Genomic DNA, 20,516 nt, shown 5'->3' with positions numbered 1-20,516 from the left:
TACGATATTACTTTATTTGTCAGATCAAGTCTGAACTTTGACTTGCGTCACAGCAGCTCCATGTCCAACATCAACAGACAAATATCCGGACACAATACATACACTTTACTCAAGTAAAGTACAAGTTCTTCAAAATGGTACTAAAGTACAGTACTTGGGTAGATCTACTTAGCTACTTTACACCACTGTTGATTGATATGTGAGTTTGGTAGCTTTCTTGTTATCCATTACTTATGGTGGCTAAATGTGAGGAGGAGTGTTTTGTGAAACTGGTGCGCCCCCTGCTGGCAGGAAGCTGTTGGTGCTGTTATATTTTGACGTTTCCGTCTCCGGCAGACATATTGCTTACAGGAGCAAATTCTGGAAAGCTAGGAGAGAGAAAGGATTTAAAATTACTTCCCATCTTCACGACTTGATACACTCAACACGACATAATGGGTAAGCTGTTGGACAAATCGAGGGTACAGATTACTTGTTTAGAAGCTACAAATCTGGGTTTCTAAATCGGGATTAAAGAAAATTAAATTATCCTGTCACTGTTGTTTAGCTAAAGACGTAGCTAACTCACTACCTAGGGAGCTAACTCTAGTTTAAGATGCTACGTAGTAACATTAGCGCACATTGAGTTGCTGTTTTACGCTATTTCTCTTCGTAAATATTCTGTCAGCTCACTATCTAGTCTTAGGTCAGTGTTTCTTAATGTATAATATGTCATATAACTAATTATAACCAAATAAATGGGTATTTGTTACCCTACTTAACGAAACGTGGCTAATAGCTAAGCTAATTAGCACCACCTTTTTAGGATTTAGGAAGACACACGAAGCATATAGCTAAACTTTGCCCCAAATCTAAATATGAGTTATATCCACAGATCTGCTTGCTTGCCAGCTTTTTAAAGTTTCATTTTCTAATGTCTCCGGGTGTCGTGTTTCTTTGCATACAACTGTTGCTAATATTAGCTGTTGAGCTAATGCTACGTAGTGTGCATGTCAAACGTTGTGTAGCGTTAGCTGTGTGTAAGGTGTTTTGTGGTGGGTAGAGAGATTGTTACTTGCCATTATACTTTGAATCACTTAGAAAAGGTAATTAGACATCATCAATAAGATGACACATTTGTAATAGTCCTATTTATTAGACACAGATGGGTGTGCGTAGCAGCTAACGCTAGCTAAGCTATATTAGCTCTTTTACAGCCATGTTTTTCAACACAGTTCAGAATCAGAATTTCAGTTTATTTCCAGGTACGTTTACAGATACAAAGACTTTGCTTTGGTGTTACAAACATAAGGAAATAAGTTGTAAGAGAAGATAAAAAATATATCAGTTATTAAAAGAAAATATAGAAAGAACCTTTTTTCAAAAACGATTTAACATTGATTAGAATAAAGACAACATATTTACACCAAATATATAAACAACTTTATATGAACATATGGCAAACTGCATTATATTGTGTGTATATAGTTGAACCACAAGTTAGTGTTTATATGATTATATTCAGTTCGTGTTGTCAAACTTTCTAATAAAATAATTAACCTTGTTAAATCCATATTTCTGACAGCATACTGTACTCACGTGTGACACCGGGGGTCCCCATGTTTTCCGGACTATTCCCTAGGACTAGGATTGTGCTTCTGTTTTCAAGCCCTCAGTATTCTTCAATTTAGTGTGAACTTACTTTTAACGTGTATGTTCAAACTGTCCCAAACCTTCTTGCTTAATTCTACATGTCACCTGGAAATATGACATACAAACATATATCAGGTCATTGTTCTTGTGACAGGATGTCTCTTAGGTTCCCTTTGTTTTTATGTTGGAAAAGTGTCCTTAACTTGAATCGCCCTCAATTTGTCACCAAGGTCAGCTGTTGGCTAAAACATAATTGATGCTATGAAGCAACACGGATGTTTTGATTTGTTTTGATATATTTGTGGTTGAAATGTCTTCCACCGCCCTACAACAAAGGGTTTTACTCTATGGCTTTATGGTAGTGGCTGAAATCTCCGTAGCAGCTCACTTAAAATCCCCGAAACTAAGACAAAATCCATCAGTATGGCTAAATACCACTAGGTTTAGCTACATGATCTTATTTGAATCTAGACACTAAAACACCTCTCACCGTTTTTCTCTTTTTCCTTCAGAGACTCCTTGCTGTAGTTAGGGTCTCCTCTGCAGTGCTATTTCTGTGCCATCAAGCCCCACCAGTAAACAGTGGGTGCAGTTCACATACAGCAGCTAGTACAACCAACACGGTACAGAACTTAGAGCATCCAGCCACAACCTGTACTCGCGTGTGGTCCACGCCTGTGGCTTTACCATCTGGGCCCATTACACACATGCATAAGCTTTAAATCAGGCTGCTAATAGCCTCAAACCAAAACATGACCTCAATTTGAGCCACTTGTTCTAATATTTACCCTTGTAAACTCCTGTTGTTACAATGGGGGGGCTTTTGGCTCAGAAAGTTGGCACCACCGTGTGTTGGTGGCAGGTTTCAAAGTTGTCCCTGCTTCTCTCTCCCCTGTAGCCCCAGGTGACTCAGGGATCTGCACAGTGCCCTTTTCTGGTGGCATGACTGCACAAATGCTGAGAATGGGCAGTTTGTCCTGTGTGTGGGCACCACGTTACGCTAACTCTGCGATTTAACTCTATTGCATAAAGACGTTTGTTCTGCCTGCCAGCTGACTGAATAGCATTGCTGTGTGTGTGTGCGTTTTTGGGATGTGTAGTCCATTTTCAACGAGTGAATTTATGCAAGCTTTTATAAATAGACCGGTGTACATGCTGTGTCATTATCTGGACCTATTCTTAGTGATGAAACATACTCTGTTCCAGAGGTCGCGTTAACCGAATATTTTCCGTCTTTAACAATGACGGAAAAATCTGAAAGCCGTCCGTCATTTTGACAGATTAGAACAAACTCAGAACAGCGTCAAAGTTTCCCCGCAGCGGGGCTCCGGTGTTATGCCGTGTTATTATGCATGCCCTCCCGAAAGGAAAGGATATCGTTTCCAAACCTAACTTTGCCGAACAGGTCATTGAAGTGTCTGTGAGTACTTTACGCTGCATGCGCTCCCGCGAGGTGCAGTGGGCATGCATAGCACGGCGCTAGCGAGTTTGCACCCCCCCCCCCCAAGGCAGAGTTGTGTACAGGCCATAATGGATTTTTACGGAAAAGTTACGATCCTGTCCGGGCAGTGAAAAAGTCTAGCGCTCGGTTCACTTACTGTTCTCTACACATGATAAACATGTTAAGATCAACTTGAAGAAAACATTGTGTTTATTAATCTTGATTTCTACCTTTTTCTGTGTCCATTCAGAGCCGTCAGCCAGTCCGGCCAAAGACAACAACTACAGGATGAACCGCTACAAGAACAAAGCACTGAACCCGGAGGAGATGAGGCGCAGAAGAGAGGAGGAGGGCATCCAACTCAGGAAACAGAAACGAGAACAACAGGTATTAAACCAAACTGGGATGGGATGAAACAGGATGTCATTTTGGGGTGTGATAAATACCCTAATTGAGTGGATAGTTGTGATATTTTCACATCGTCTTATACCTACACCAAACCTATCAATCCCACTCATGAGACCCTTTATCTCTCCGTTTGACATTATTGCAGGATTTCATTTATGCACACTCAACATGGTCTGGCTTAACTGTGTCTTGTGGTCTCCAACTATCTTATATTCACAGCTTTTCAAGAGGAGGAATGTGGACGTTCTCAATGAAGAGGAAGCCATGTTTGAGAATCCTCTAGTGGACTCATACCTCAGCTCTCCAGTTACAGTGAGTGTCTATTTCTCCTAATACCTTTCACACAAAATCGATAAAGAGAAGCTCACACAGGAACATTGTTTTGATTGTGTGGTCTAGTTTTTCTTGCCGGTTGAGAAGAGTCAGTGGATCAAGTTTTGAAAATGCTTGTCTATGTGTTGTTGCAGGAAGGTGTCATTACAAAGGAAATGGTTGAGATGCTTTTCTCGGAGGACCCAGAGCTTCAGCTCGCCACAACACAAAAGTTCAGAAAACTACTTTCCAAAGGTATTTATTGTGTGCTTAGATGAAGTGGGTCTTTTTGGACCCGGTGAGGTGGTTTTCTTGAAGTATCTTTGTAATTAAAAATGGTTATCATTTCATATTCCAGCTATTCCTCAAAAAACATGTTTTGGATATCATGCCATTCACATTTTAAATTTGCATTTTAAGAAAATGTAGTTTTTGTATTTCTACCCAAAGCTTCCATAAGTGGGTCAACAATTACCGGCATGCATTTTCCATGGGATCTTCTGGGAACCTTTGATTATTATCACCTGTTGCTGTCAGGAATACATTCACTGTAGGACACACAGACGACATCACCAGTGACACCTCTCAGGAAGATTATTTTACACAGCAAGATCTGTAACCTGGCAGTATAATAATAATACATTATATTTGTTTAGGGCTTTTCAAGGACTCAAAATCGCTTTACAATCTAAGGGAAGGTTAGGGTGGGGGGTATAGGACTATCAAACTTGATCAACCGGCATGGATTGATGGAGGGTGGGCTATGAGTAGACAAGAAGAGATGAGTTTTGAAAAGGGACGGGGATACTGTGAGGGTCTCAGAATAGCGGAGATCTTTGCATCAATATGTTCAAAACGTTTTTTTTCAAAATGTAAAAAAAATGTCTAAAATTATAAATAGTGAAAAATTTATTATAAAATATTTCTAGTGTGAACCAAAATATAATACTAAATATTATACAAGTGATTTTTCTTAAACAAAATGACAAAAATGGCATAAAAACACATATTATTCTAATACGGGTCCTTTTTGACCCACTTATGGAAGAGTGTAGGGTCCAGTCACTCGGGCATCGAAGGGTTAACAGTGAATCTACACAACTGTGCTGGCAGTCAGGAGGTCACAATGAACCAAACAAGATGACTTACATTTTCTTTACCTCCCTTGTTTCAGAGCCCAACCCTCCAATTGATGAAGTTATAAACACAGCTCGAGTAGTGGATAGATTTGTGGAGTTCTTGAAGATGAGCACCAACTGCACACTCCAGGTCAGTTTGTACTCGCACCGTTAGGCTATAGAGGGGCGAAGTTGTTGTTGCTATGGAAACAAGAAAAGTTTCACAGCGGTCAGAACTTGTCATAAAGTCCGCGATAATAAAACCCACCCATTTAGAGGGAAGATATGATTGACCAATTGTACTGTCATTTGACATTACTCTCATTGAGTTACTATAGAGAGGCGAAGTCCCTCCCTTTCCGGAGGCCTCCATGGCCTTATTTCTGAAAAAGTATGTGTTGAAGTCAATGGCGAGAGAAAGATTATCTTTTGATCCCGTTTGAATTGTGCCACGAATTACACATACGATGTTTGTCAATTTAAAAGATACATTTGCAAGTCAAACAAATTCAAATGTGTCGTAAAACTGTGAAGTAACACTTTTTTTTGTGTGAAAGCGCTCAATGAACTACATCTCCCGTCTCGCACCAACACTAAGACGGCCGTCACGTTGAAACATCTCACTTCTTTCTCTCAGAATGAGGTGGAAAGTATTAAACGAGGTGAAAATCACTCCAAGTCTGGGCACGTTGAGAGCTGTGCATACACACAAGGGGAGTTAGTCGGTTCCGTGAGAGCCAGCATGCGGGACCGGGACTCTGGGATTTGTAGTCTTTCTAGTTGCGTATTTTTCATAGTCTTATATTTCAACAGTTTTACGACAAACTGTGACTTTTTTGACTTGGAAATTATTTTTTAAGATGGACAAACATCATGTGTGTAATTCGTGGCACAATTCAAACGGGATCGAAAGATAGGTTTTCTCTCTCCATCGACTTCAATACATAATTTTTCCGAAATAAGGTCCCATGGGTCGGAATAGAATTTATCGTTTGTTGACCTAACATGTTTTTCTCTGTTCAGGCTTCGTGGTAAAATATATTTGAAATGTCATCTGATTTTCCTGCATCATTGTTTGCCCTGCAGTTTGAGGCAGCGTGGGCACTGACCAACATAGCATCCGGCACATCCATGCAGACGAAGACTGTGATTGCGGCCGGAGCGGTGCCAATCTTCATCGAACTACTGAACTCAGACTTTGAAGATGTCCAAGAACAGGTAACCCACAGTGTGTATGATGTGTCATGTCCATCTTGGCTTGTTTGTTCTATTCTCTTATACCTAATGTTATTTCTTCCTGCAGGCTGTTTGGGCCTTGGGTAATATTGCAGGGGACAGTGCGGTGTGCAGAGACTACGTGCTGAACTGCGACATTCTTCCACCATTATTAATGTAAGTCCATCCTCTTTGTTTCAGCGCCTGAGTTTCCTACCTGTGTTTTGCATATTTCTGATCCTCATGAGTTTTGCTCTCCTTTGTCATTTCAGGCTTCTGACCAAATCCACTAGATTGACCATGACTAGGAACGCAGTGTGGGCTCTGTCTAATCTGTGTAGAGGAAAAAACCCTCCACCTGCGTTTGAAAAGGTGCCAAACAACAAAAACTCTGATCATTTTAGATCATGGATTTTCAACATGTTGCTTTATAAACACGTGGAAGCCACAGCAAGCATATCGGTAAATAGAGAGACGAAGTCACGCCCATCTACTTCCGACCCATGGGACCTTATTTCTGAAAAATGATGTATTGAAGTCAATGGAGAGAGAAAACGTATCTTTCGATCCCGTTTGAATTGTGCCACGAATTACACATATGATGTTTGTCCATCTTAAAAATAATTTCCATGTCAAAAAAGTCACAGTTTGTCGTAAAACAGTTAAAATATAAGACTATGAAAAATACGCAACTAGAAAGACTACAAATCCCAGAGTCCCGGTCCCGCATGCTGGCTCTTAGGAACCGACTAACTCCCCTTGTGTGTATGCACAGCTCTCAACGTGCCCAGACTTGGAGTGATTTTCACCTCTTTTAATACTTTCCGCCTCATTCTGAAAGAAAGAAGTGAGATGTTTCAACGTGACGGCCGTCTGGGTGTGTGGTGCGAGACGGGAGATGTAGTTCATTGAGCGGTTCATTGAGCAGTAAAAAAAGTGTTACTTCACAGTTTTACGACACATTTTAATTTGTTTGACTTGCAAAATTATCTTTTAAATTGACAAACATCATTTGTGGAATTCGTGGCACAATTCAAACGGGATCGAAAGATAATCTTTCTCTCCCCATCGACTTCAATACATACTTTTTCAGAAACAAGGTCCCATGGAGCTCCCCGGAAAGGGAGGGACTTCGCCTCTCTATGCTGTTCAGTTCAATCCATGCAAAACATCTACTACTGAAATAAGATGGATAACATCATGAACGACTCTCAGCTCTACCAAGTAGTCGCTGTAATATTTACCCTGGAGATCGAATGACGCAGTGCTAGAAAAGTTTTGTAAATTTATACTATTTATTTACAGACATGGTCGTCTTATGAAAGTGTAATTCAATAAAGTACACTCTTGTTTAAATGGTCTACATAAGCGGCATTTCTAGGATAGAAGTCATGGCTAATATTGACTCCTATAGAGCGCCACAGTGACGCGTCCTAAAACCCGGAAGTAAGTTAACATTTGACCACTTCCGGTTCCTTCGACAAAAAAGGAATGAGATAGGAGTTTGGAAAATATCTGAAATAAGGTCTGTGGTTGAGAAACATTGAAGAGATGGATCACGTTTTGTTCAGCAACATTAAACCATCAGCAGTGACCCCACTGGTGATTTCTGAAGAGTTGACGTGTCTGAAAAACGATGGTTGTTAACAAGTGGCTGAATAGGACTACAGAAGTTGTCGAGGCCGTTGTACGCCATTACGCCGAACACGTAACACTCCTCTAAGTTTGGTTGCCCTGTTCTGCTTGAATGCAAGTAGCTACAATTTAGAATCTGTGTTTGAATATGGATCTTAAGTCGGCGTGACGTTGAAGCTGCTGTAGTTCGTTTATAGCATACGTTAGCATTTTGCTTCTTGCGACTAGATTTATGATTCAAAAATTATAAAAGTAGGGTAGACACGTGGAGATTATCCGGCTGAACAAAACGTGATCCGTCTCTTAAATGTGTGTCAACCAACATGACGTAGCTAAGCTGCTCTGAGAAGGTTGACTTGTCGATCGTGTGTGATATTTAAAGTGATGTTTTTCATCATGCATACTCATTATGTCTTTGCTGTCTAGGTGTCACCCTGTCTGCCCGTGCTGTCCAGGCTTTTATTTAGCAGCGACCCAGACTTGCTGGCAGACGCCTGTTGGGCCCTGTCCTACCTCTCAGACGGCCCCAACGACAAGATCCAAGCCGTCATCGACTCCGGAGTCTGCAGGCGTCTTGTAGAGCTGCTCATGTGAGTCCAGCTCCACTCTCTGTTGCCTTTCTCACCGTAAATCTGACCCGTAAATACTTACAATTTGTTTCTGCAGGCACACGGACTACAAGGTGGCCTCGCCTGCTTTGAGAGCTGTAGGAAACATCGTCACTGGAGACGACATCCAAACACAGGTGAGAGTTTATGGTTCTGTACATAATTCTCATTCTTGGTGTTTGTGAATATATAACAAGACGTGAGAGTGATGAGACTATTACTTTCAGATTTTGAAATGTCATCATGTGGGACAAATCTGTGGAATTGAAGCACCATTTTAAAACAAAACAAAAAAAACCTGGTGGTAACTTCATGGTCAAATTGATCAAAATCAGATTATTTATATCATACATTTTTATATTCTATTTAATTCAAAGTAGATTATAGTGTATTTTCTCTTGCCAGATAGTCTTCCCACTCAGATAACTTGCCCCCAAAATTATGTGGGAGACCCTTTTCCCTGAATAGCGGTTCAATTCCCTGACAAAAACAGCTAGAATGTCAGTCAGTAAATCGGCAAGCAACCGAGCCAAGTGATCCATGGATGTATAATAAGAACTGGATACAGCCTGGGGGGCGGGGTCTCGTTCTTTCCTATGAGAGCTGCTCATTGGCGCATGAAGGCAACATGGCCCAACTTTTGAGAGCGAAACGTCACAGATTACCCAGCATGCCTGGCTGTCAGAGCAGAAGCACCCGTATGTGCGCTCATAGAGCATGCGCAGTCGAGTTGCCCCTAAGCCCCGCCCCCGGAGCTCCCACTCTCAGATCCGTGTTCATAATGCCGAGGAAAATAACTCCCAGAATAACGTAATTAGCACATTTTACAACTTGAGGACCGAATGTTTTTAATAAGGGCTATACACATTAATATTGGGTAGTTTAAAAAAAAGTATCCAACGATTTACAAACGTCTCTTTCCCAATGTTAGTCAATGGGGGAAAAAGTATTTCCGGGCCCAGCGACTGATACGGAAGTGTAGTACCGCCGTTTGGCCACAACTAATATTTTCCTCAGAGTCCGGCGCACTTCCTGGGGGCTTGATGTGATCATGTGTTTAGTTTTCCCTTTTTAGATATCTGTATTCATTTTCATTTGGTTTTTATACTTAATTGTAAACCTTTTTATAAACAAGTTTCAACCCCTCTCTGTTACAGGTGGTGTTGAACTGCTCCGCCCTGCCCTGTCTGCTGCACCTCCTCAGCAGCGCTAAGGAGTCCATCCGCAAAGAGGCCTGCTGGACCATCTCAAACATCACCGCAGGAAACCGAGCACAAATACAGGTGACACACACACACACACACACACACACTCTTACCAACCTCAGTATCTGACCCTTTCCCCCTCAACCATGTTTGCTGTGGTTGTTATACTATTTAGTAATGATGACATCAATGTTTGAGCAATGCTGAAGCTGCTTTTTGGAGATGTGTTCCTGATTTTAAAACTTCTCCTGCCCTACAGACGGTCATTGATGCCAACATCTTCCCAGTGCTGATCGACATCCTACAGAAAGCTGAATTCAGAACCAGGAAAGAGGCGGCCTGGGCCATCACCAACGCAACGTCCGGAGGAACACCAGAACAGATCAGGTCAGACTTAGAGGCAATATATATTACATCATCCCCTCTAATGACACGATGTAGGCGATATTGCCTGACTGTTTGTTCAGTTTCAACTAAAAGGAAATACAAATCTTTATCTTTTAGATAAAAGACTTACTGAAAAAACCGCTTAAAGATATTAAGTCACGCTTTAAGAGAAACCATTTTTTTCAAAGTCAATTTTGTTGTCAATCTTCCATTAAGACCTAAATAAAAACATAAAAATCAATATATATATATACTACGGATGGGAACGATTAATCGAATATTCGAAATTATTCATGTATTCGAATATGAGTTATGAATATTTTTATTAATTTTTAAAATAATTCAACATTTTTAATTAAAACATTATTTTTTTTGGGAGTGATGCCTAAGTTGATTACATATTATCAAATTGAATATGACAGTGCCATAGCTAAATGTGTTAGTTGACGTCTAAAGGTGTGTTTTGCTCCGCTCACCGGTCCCTCACAGCGGGCAGAGCTGCAGGTGCTGATCTCTCTCTCTCGTGTCCGGTTATACTTCACTCGTGTTTTATGTCCAAATCCATCAGATCTAGCTAGTTCTAGCCAATGATATGGCTGCTGCCCCTCCCTACACGCAGATCACGCAGACTCAAACCTCATCTTTGGCGCAAATGAGCTCCGCAGCCGTTGCGAGGTTCCGGCGCTAACAGTTCATGAGCGTGCTCCCCCGCCCCCTGTCAACACTCGCGACACATGAGTGGCCAGCCTAAACAACAATAAGCGCTGCTTGGCAACCGTGTGTAGCGGCAAAGTACATAGACATTTGGACTGGAGAGATTTAGTTTTGCCGGTATTCAACATATTTTACCAGTCATAGTCCGGTAATTATTTACACTCTAAGAAGAGTCCTACACAACAGACATGGCGTCAAAAAGGAGTAATGTGTGGAGATATTTCGACCAGGTTAGTGAGTGCGGTGTAGAGGTCAAACGATGCCAAATTAAACTTATACATGCTATACCTTGCTCTACCCGCAACCTCCGTTCCAGCTGAGAGGGTCTTCTCTACAGCTGGCCTGATTGTGAATCGCCTCGCACATGAAAGCTGTAGGCCTATAGCTGTCAAACTGTGATCACCAGTTCAATACATTTGACAAATTCGACTTGGTTCCTACACTTATTTGAACATGTATGTATTTCTGAAAAATTATTGAAAAAAAATTGGGTAAAAAAACAATTCTGAAAAAAAATGTGAATATTTTTATTTAATTTATTTTTTTATAGGATATTTCGGTTAACCGTTTTTTGGGGGGTCGAATATTCGTATATACATTTGCTTTTAAATTCCCATCCCTAATATATACAAAATAACAGTCACTTCAATATTTTGAGAATGCACATTAGTGCAGATTGTCCATCGAATGTGCATTATTGCAATATTGTCCATAGCAGAGTAAAAAGGGTTTGGATTTGAGTGTGTGGGGGTGGGAGGGGAGAGAGTTCAGCCTCCTGACAGCCTGGTGGAAAAAACAGTTCTTTAGTCGGGTGGTGCTCGACCTCAGGCTTTCTGTTTATCTTTGAACATCCCCATCTGTAGCATTGTCATTAAATGTAATGGTGTGTGTTTGCAGATACCTGGTGAACCTGGGCTGCATTAAGCCGCTGTGTGACCTGCTGACGGTGATGGACTCTAAGATCGTTCAGGTGGCTCTGAACGGGCTGGAGAACATCCTGAGGCTGGGAGAGCAGGAAGCCAAGCAGGAGAACAGCGGCAGCGGGGTCAACCCCTACTGCAGCCTCATCGAAGAAGCATATGGTACTGCAGCGTGTCCACACAACAACATTAGGAGCATGAAACATTACCAGAGACAAACGTGTAGTGATGATGTCGTTAGAGAGAAGGGTGGCTTTGTTTTTAACTGTAATCATACCAGAGTTTTGGTACCAATAGGCGCGTTCACACCGGAGTACTTTTACCTGTACTATTCCCGTTTTGTTCCGATAGTGCCTGGAATTTTGCGTTCACACCAAAAAGAGAACTTAGTTCCTAGAACTTTTACCCCCATGTTTACTGCCTGCTAGAGAGGTGGGACTATCCTGGGGAGAACAAGTACCAATTTGTATTGGCTGGGCCAATTGCAATTGCCCCGTAAAAACTCTGAAAAGTTTTGTGAAGCCGCCATTGTATTTTCTGGCATTAGCATTAGCCCAGCGCACAAACGCAGAGAGACTAACTTATGGCAACACAAAAAAAAACATGGGAGCGTTGGAGTGATGAGGAGGTGTCGGCGTTCTGGCGATTTACTCGGAAGGCTTCAGTAGAAGCTGCTGGGACTCCCAGCAGCTTCTACTGAAGCCAGTCCCCAACTCCAGGGACTTCCGGCCGGGGACTTCGGGCGGCAGTATACTCCGTGAAGTGGTTTGTGGCCTGCCAGTAAACCCAAAGCACCCCGGAATAAGTCCCTGAGGGAAGATTACGCAAATGAAGCCGCTGACGTCACTTCTGCTTTGGGTAGTTTAAAGATACGTAATTACATATATTGATCTAAACACTTATTTCACTTCCAGGTCTTGACAAAATCGAGTTCCTCCAGAGCCACGACAACCAGGAGATCTACCAGAAGGCCTTCGATCTCATCGAGCATTACTTCGGCACGGAGGACGAGGACAACAGCCTCGCCCCGCAGGTGGACGCAGCCAACCAGCAGTTCCTCTTCCCCCCGCAGGAGGCCCCTATGGAGGGCTTCCAGCTATAAGTCCCCTCCTCTCTCCTCTAAAATACACCTTTCACCCCCCCTCTGTACCTCCTTATCTCATGGAGAAGCCGGAGTCAACCCACATCGACCCCCTACCGTTAACACAAAAAAACACACGCACCTCTTGGAGGAAAACTGTCCCGCTCTCCAGACAACCCCCCCCCCCCCCTTCTTTCTACAAAGCAGTGGACTGACTTCCTGCAGTGATATCTGGCCAATGGGAGAGAGCCACATAAACTGCGTCACTGAGGAAGTGATCGCCCTGCAGTGTGAGTCTGTCCCGGCTTCAAACGCACACACAGACATGTAGCTGTCATGCTAACGCTCTCATCTGTAGTAGCGCTGGTTTGTCGGTTCATATAAACTCATTTCTTTCCCCAACGGGACATTCCTATTTTCAGGATTACCCATGCAGCCCCAGGCAAAGTCCACAGACGGGGGGGGTGCATGAGGTGAAATACGCCTAGCTCTTGATGTCAGTCCGACCTTATTGAAAAGAGAGAAACGACAGATATATGATCCTTTTTTTTTTGTCATTCCCCCCCCGACACTTATTTATCTTAACCTTTTTTAGTGCTTGTGATTTCTTTATTTAGGCTTAGGGCTGATCTCTGCACTCCTAAGCTAGAAGTGTGATTGATTTTTCCCTTCATTTAACATTTTCTCCCCCTTCTATTAACATTTTCTTTAGCGGGATACATTTCAGGACGGGTTGGTAATGAGTGTAAAGATGTATCAGAACGTAGGAAGGGTTTGGGATGAGATATTGGAAAAGAGGGGAGGTATAGTTAGAGATCCAATGTTCGTCGTGTGCTGTGTTATTAATAACAATATGAATTATGAAGTGATCTAACCATTAAACAAAGCACAGCTGGGGTTAAAGGGGGACACGGTGCCTTCACACAGCAGCAAAAGCATTCATATTTTTATATACTTCAACAAATTAAAGAAGTTTAAAGGGTGAAATACCACATTTATAGTTTCTGATTTCATCGAAGTGAACAAGATGCTGCTAGTGAACGAGGCGCTGTGCCACCCCCTCCCCAGCTGTACGTGGTGGGGTTGTTGCATGGTGTTATATTACCCTGCGTACAGTCACTGAGTATCCCTGGCCAAACACACACACACACAGTTGGCACAGAGAGACCGAGAACAGTGTGAAGAAATGTAAAAAAAAAAAAAACGGCCACGACTAACCGGTTTGGTGGTGTTTAAAGTGTAGTGACGGTGGTGGTGTTTTGTATAGTGCTATATATAACCTATGGCATTCTTTATCACTATATCTTGGAGGAGTGGGAATTCCAGCTGGTGATGATTTAGCATGGGTCCGTTGTGATAGTGATGTAAACAGCCTTTCCTCTGCCTATGAAGGAAAGTCTGTGTCCCCGCGTGGGTCTAAAAACTAACCCGGGTTTGGCTAGGGATACATGTCAGACGAGTGACGAGCCTAATCACAAATTCGAGTATGAGTATATATTTGAATTAAGATGTATTTGCATTATATATAAATATATATTTGCGCACACTTGCATACAACACCAGCAGACACTGTACACACACCTCTTACAGATGAGTGGCGAACAGCAAAAAAAGTTTCCATAGTCTTTGGAGTAAAAAAAATAAAAGTTATTTCATGAGAACGTTTTGCTGAAAATTGCCGTTTTGGCTTTTTCCGTATTTACTTTTTAATTTTCTGTTTTAGAGATTTGTCCCGAATTTGAAAGGCGATTCGGTGCGCACAGAGGTCTCATGGAAACTTTTTGGTTGTTTCTAGCCACGTGACTTACGATGGTTTAAACTAGCCAACTGTAAACGCTGACCTGGGATCAGCTCTGCTCGCGACAGAGGCTGATCCCAGGTCAGCGTTTAAGGCTTTATGGATGGAGCAGAACTGATGTTGTGTGATGTTGACTGACGGCACTGTGTGAGGAACAGATTGACTCTGACTGCGTCTGCTCTGTGGATTACTGACCCGCCTTCGCATCAAATCATGCAGCTAAAAAACAGAATTACAAACTCAAATATAACAGATTTAACTATTGGATATCGTCTCTAACAAGTTTGGGATACACGCTCCTCAAAAATCGTTCTTTTCTACCAATTTTCTGTTATATGGTTGCAATTTGTGGGGGATAATCGGCTACTTTTCCTATTTGGTTATTGCATAGAGTGCAGAATATCATACTGCTACATCTGGCTATTCTAAGCTAGGGTTAGTGAGGTCGATGCAATCCACAGATCACGCGTGCGCCCAGCAGACATAAGAGTTGAAATCATGAATAATTGAGCATCAAGAACTTTCCTCTACATGACAGATGTGTAGAGCAGTATTTATAACTGAAGTCTTGGCCTACAAAATAACGCCAGAATTGCAATGTTAAAAAAAATCTCTATATATACAGAAAAAACAAAAAGTGCATCAACCAGGAAAACATTTATATTTCTAACCCTAACCCAAAATGCACTCCTATTCACAAAAGTGCCAATCCGACCAACAAAGACTGGAGGTTCTCGTGTGTCTGTCTTTGACTTAGAGATTTGTTCTTCTATCTTTTATTTACTTGAATGTGCACACGTTTTGTGCAGAACATTGCTGCTCTATTTTCCTTATCTTTAAAGTTACATTATTTGTCGTGCTTTTCTTTGGAAAGTGGCATGCGTTACCGTGGGCGCCTAAAAACAAAGGAATTGAATTAAGGCAGTGTAATTATCTGGAAAAGGGGAGGGGTTACTAATTTAATTGCATAAAAACGGGGCTTTCCAGCTACTTGTCCTTTGGTGTGATGACCCCCCCCCCCCCCCCATGGCATCACTGTGCAAAGCTAAGCTGCGATATTTGGAATCAAAGCATTGATTTCATGAGGTGTAAAAATATGAAATGATCAAAGATATTGCGGGCCCCTCTGTGTGTAGAGAAACTGCGCTGATAGAAATGTACTTAGACGCGGCACGCGATGCAAGTTGTGGAAACGTAAGCGACTATCATAGCAGACAAATGCAGGTACTGACGTGGTTTTTGTCATAGTTTACCCAAAGTGTTGTCATCCTGAAGGCTGGTTGAATTGATCTACTTCTTGTTTTCAAAATTCAATTGATGTAATTGGCTTCGTTTCAGTAGAAGCTGCGATAGCTCAGTCCCTCTCGTCTCAGTTGTCTCTTAAGTTCAAGTTCTGTTAGAGGGAGTGAGAGAAATCTGCAAAATGATCCTGAAGACTGCAATAAATATTGTCCTAAATCTCCCCCCCCCCCCCCCCCCCAGAGAGGCAAAGACCCCCCCTTGCTCTCAGAGGCGAGAGCTAACAGGCATCTACTTGACTTTTTTTTTTTCTAACATAACATCTGGGATTCAGAAATAGTGATTTACATTAAAAAGTATTATAAGTTAAAACTATATGTATGTTCTGATACATTGACAGGGATTCAGATGCAATTCTAATCACTTCTGAGAAGTGGAGAAAAAGCCTCGTTGGAACATGTCACAGGAAGTAAACAAATATATAAAATAGGAGGTGAGGAGCCAAGCCTTTTCTGCTCAGGATTTTCTGGGCTATATTTTGGATAATTGTGTTGAAAGGTTTGTCCTAGTCAGGCTGCATGATCAGGACCCTTGTTATCTTAAGGGAATGAACAGACATCACTAAATATCTCAAATCTGACTTGTCTTCCGTCCTAGAAGCTGTTCATGTCTTTATCAAAATCTAAAGCCACGCTCGGCTTGGTCAAGTAATGTTGCTTCAAATGTTTACAATGCTACATGTTTGTAAAAAATACCCTTTTCATATGCCATCACTGACCAGTCCGCTGCTCTGGTCCTCATTTCTTTTACATGTATTTATTTACTCTATTCTTGTTTATGATTTTCCGTTTTGCTCAAAATGACCCATCTTTAAAAAAGAACTGTGACTTGACTTGACCTTTACCGACGGTATGAATGAGTGACGAGAAACGTGTACACTTCAACTGAACATGACACACAAACAGAACATACAAGAAACGGCAACAATATTAAAAAAATGTAAAGGAAAATATATTGAATTTAAAGTTGTTCAGTGGAAATACTCTACAAAACAAATAAAGGTTATGTTGCAACCCTTTAAAGAAAATGCTTCTTCTTTCATTCCTGCCTGAAGATTTGTTCATAGTGTTACAATATATAGCTTTGACCGACGAGCTACTGCCCATGGCTTTCCTTAGTTTTCAAGGTGGGCACTACCATGCTGGAAATGAAGCATTTGTGTACAAAGATTCTAAGTGTGAGCCCTGATATGAAATGATTTGATGTAACATTTGAATGGATACCTGTCCTGGCCGTGGAACGACGGATCAGCTTTTTACTCTCGTAAGGATTCTGGAGGGGGCCTGGGAGTACGCTTATCCGGTCTACATGTGTTGTGTAGACTTGGAGAAGGCGTATGACCGAGTTCTCAGGGAGTTACTGTGGGAGTATGGGGTGAGGGGGTCTCTACTCAGAGCCATCCAATCTCTACTCCCAAAGCGAGAGCTGTGTCCGGGTCCTCGGCAGTAAGTCGGACCCATTTCCGGTGAGGGTTGGCCTCCGCCAGGGCTGCGCTTTGTCACCAATCCTGTTTGTAATATACATGGATCGGATTTCGAGGCGTAGTCGTGGGGGAGGGGGTCTGCAGTTCGGTGGACTAAGGATTGCACCACTGCTTTTTGCAGATGATGTGGTTCTAATGGCTTCATCGGTCTGCGACCTTCAGCACTCACTGGATATCGGTTGCGCAAACCGAGTGTGAAGGGCTGGGATGAGGATCAGCACCTCTGAGGCCATGGTTCTCAAGCAGGAAACCGATGGACTGTCCACTCCAAGTAGGGAATGAGTCCTTACCCCAAGTGAAGGAGTTTCTAGTATCTCTGGGTCTTGTTCTCGAGTGAGGGAACAATGAAGCGTGAGATGGGCCGGAGCAGGCGGGGAGTGGTACTGCAGTCGCTTTACCGCACCGTTATGACGGAAAAAGGGAGCTGAGCCAGAAGGCAAAGCTCTCTGTCTACCGGGCCATTTTCATCCTCACCTATGGTCATGAAGGATGGGTCATGACCGAAAGAAACGAGATCACGGATACAAGCGGCCGAGATGGGTTTTCTCTCCGCAGGGTGGCTGGCGTCTCCCTTAGGGATAAGGTGAGAAGTTCAGTCACCCTGGGAGGGACTCGGAGTTGAACCGCTCCTCCTTCGCGTCGAAAGGAGGTCAGTTGAGGTGGTTCGGGCACCTAGTTTAGGATGCCACCTGGGTGACTCCGGTGTTCCAGGAACGTCCAGCTGGGAAGAGACCAAGGGGTAGACCTAGGACCAGGTGGAGGGATTATATCTCTTCGCTGGCCTGGGAGCGCCTTGGGATCCCCCCAGTCAGAGCTGGTTGATGTGGCCAGGGAAAGGAAAGTTTGGGGCTCTCTGCTGGAACTGCCTACCCCCGACGACCCGAACCACGGTATAAGCGGGGAGAGAAGATGGGATGGATGGATGGTATGGACCTGTCCTGATTTAATAGCTAACAAATCAACATGCTAAAAATTCAAGATTCATGGTTTATTGTCATAACACATACACTCCGTTGTAATTATGTAATGTATGAAACACTTCGATCACAGGTTCAATTAGCAGTACAATTTACAAAAATATACTATATAAAATAACAACAATCAAATGAAGATAGCCAAGCTCAGGTGTTTAACAGTCTTATCGCATGTGGGATGATAACTGTCTCTGATAACACAACCACACTCAGGGGTACCACAGGTTTTATATAAAGATATATATATATATATTCTATATTTGTATTATATTTAAAGGAAAACATTTAGTCTAATGCGCCCCCATGTATTAAACAAATGATAAATAAACAACAATGTCTATCACGTTGGATATCAAAGAAATGTATGCATGTGCACTTTGACTAATAAATTACAAATTGTGACTTTTAATTGTCTGGCAGGATTTCAAGACTGAAGAACAATAAGAAACAATTGGTCTGACTTTTCCCTTAGTCACATTAAATATAGATTTTGGCAATTGGAACAATTTCTTATGTTTTAATTGTTTTTACATTTATTACCGAACAGGATTAGGGCCACATAAAAACATTTTTTTGGGGATGTGAAGAGAAACATGTTTTTTGGTTCTGAGATTAAAGTCAGAATTATGAGAAAAAAATCTGAATTCTCAGGAAAAAGTAAGAATCCTCTTCCGTAACATTTAATATGTTTTTATATTTTTTTGATCTCCTTCAAAATGGGTCCTTCTCCGGACCCCTTTTCTACTTTTGGGGAAAAATTAAGCGCTAACGGGGAACATCATTTATAGACTAAATAGACCCACCCTAGAACACACATTTTTTGACAAGAACACCCCCCCCTCAGTTGTCGAAAGTATCTGAAAATGTGACTATATGTCACATTGGGCGTTATGGTAAAATACTCTTATTTATAACTTTCATTAATAGGAGATGTTTTGGTTTAAATTAGTTTGAACATTCTTTGAATGGAAGAATAAGAACATTAACTCAATATAATTGAATCAGCTAAATTAACTGAGCAGATCATAATCATATTTATAATTGTGTTTGGGTTCACTGTGAAAGTTTAGGGTTGTCCCTAAGTCCCGATGTCACATCAGTGTCACAGCGATGTTTGTCTCATTTGTTTCATATCAATTTGATCTAGAAATGTTTCCACAACAGGTTAAATGTAATAAAGGACATTTTATGTAAGCATTTTAATTCTTAAATGGCTTGAATTGTACCTTTAGCAACAACAACAAAAAGCTTTTGAAATGTAGCTCGTTCTGTCGTATGTTCTGTCGTTAGTCTGGCACTGGACATCTTGGACATGTTGTCATGGGAACACAAAATCAAATGACCTGGCCCAGACCCAGCAGACTGTTCAGGGTGTGTCACCTAGGGACTTCATGAGATAAATGAAGGCTCAAGCTGAATAAGGAACTTTCCAGAACATTTAAAGTTCATGTGACGTTGGGTCCTTACCTATGGTCCTTACAAAAGTATTTCGCTTAATTAATCGCTTTGAGTAATTTCTCTATAATTCCTGTAGATGGCAGCAGGGCAATCAGGCAGAGAATGTACACGAAGAAGAATCCAAAGTTGTGACCGGAAGTGTTTTTTCTGCCTCACGCTGTGTGTGATGCTGTTCTCACATTAGCTATTTCTCCTTGAATCTGAAGGTAAACAACTCCCTTATACACCCAATAGCGGGATATAATTCAGAGGAAAACACAAGTACAGTCCACCCTTTGTTTTATATATCTTTGTCATGTTTATATGAGCTAACTGGCGGTCGTGGAAGCTAATATCTGTTAGCCGCATCTGGAGCTAGCGAGGTTAGCGTGTTCTAGCTAACGCAATGAGAAAGCTCGATAGCAGGTGGAGAAACGAAAGCTAGTGGCAACACTTGGTAGGAAATGTAGCTTAAACTTTCCGTGACATTTATAAGTACACATGCCAAGCTAACACTGGTATTATAAACGTGTGTACAGTACTTTTCTAACTAGAAGGTTAAGTATCTAATGAGAGAAGTTAGAACATGTCTAAGTTAGCTAACGTCTGTTCAAATAAATCACCCAGAATTATGATTGTGTTGGCACTGCTATTAACATCTTAACTCCTAGGCTTCAGTCCAGCTTGAACCAATACTTAGAAAGCAGTTACTTCATGTTAGTATGTCAAAACTGGTCCGTTGTTAATAGGTGGTGGAAGAAGTTGTGATTACTTAAGTAAAAGTGGAAGTACCAGAGATCTGTGAAATACTCTCAGATGTATTATAAGTATGGTTAGAATTATTGATGA

General features: G+C 41.8%; 1 protein-coding gene across 1 annotated transcript; it reads left to right on the top strand.

Annotated features, from left to right (window-relative positions):
* Positions 1-292: 292 nt before the first annotated feature.
* LOC117533371 (importin subunit alpha-7) lies at positions 293-16,795 on the top strand. Its single transcript, XM_034197066.1, has 15 exons — positions 293-438; positions 3,324-3,460; positions 3,701-3,793; positions 3,949-4,048; positions 4,968-5,062; positions 5,998-6,129; positions 6,215-6,303; positions 6,399-6,498; positions 8,188-8,351; positions 8,428-8,506; positions 9,527-9,652; positions 9,834-9,961; positions 11,573-11,757; positions 12,510-14,441; positions 14,556-16,795. The coding sequence occupies exons 1-14, from the start codon at positions 435-437 to the stop codon at positions 12,695-12,697; spliced, it is 1,620 nt and encodes a 539-aa protein (XP_034052957.1). The 5' UTR covers positions 293-434; the 3' UTR covers positions 12,698-14,441; positions 14,556-16,795.
* The last annotated feature ends 3,721 nt before the right edge of the window (positions 16,796-20,516 follow it).

This window comes from Gymnodraco acuticeps, unplaced genomic scaffold (genome assembly GCF_902827175.1).
Source record: "Gymnodraco acuticeps unplaced genomic scaffold, fGymAcu1.1, whole genome shotgun sequence".
Lineage (NCBI taxonomy): Eukaryota > Metazoa > Chordata > Actinopteri > Perciformes > Bathydraconidae > Gymnodraco > Gymnodraco acuticeps.
Note: the sequence above shows the minus strand (reverse complement) of the source record. Positions and strands in the feature narration are given on the sequence as shown.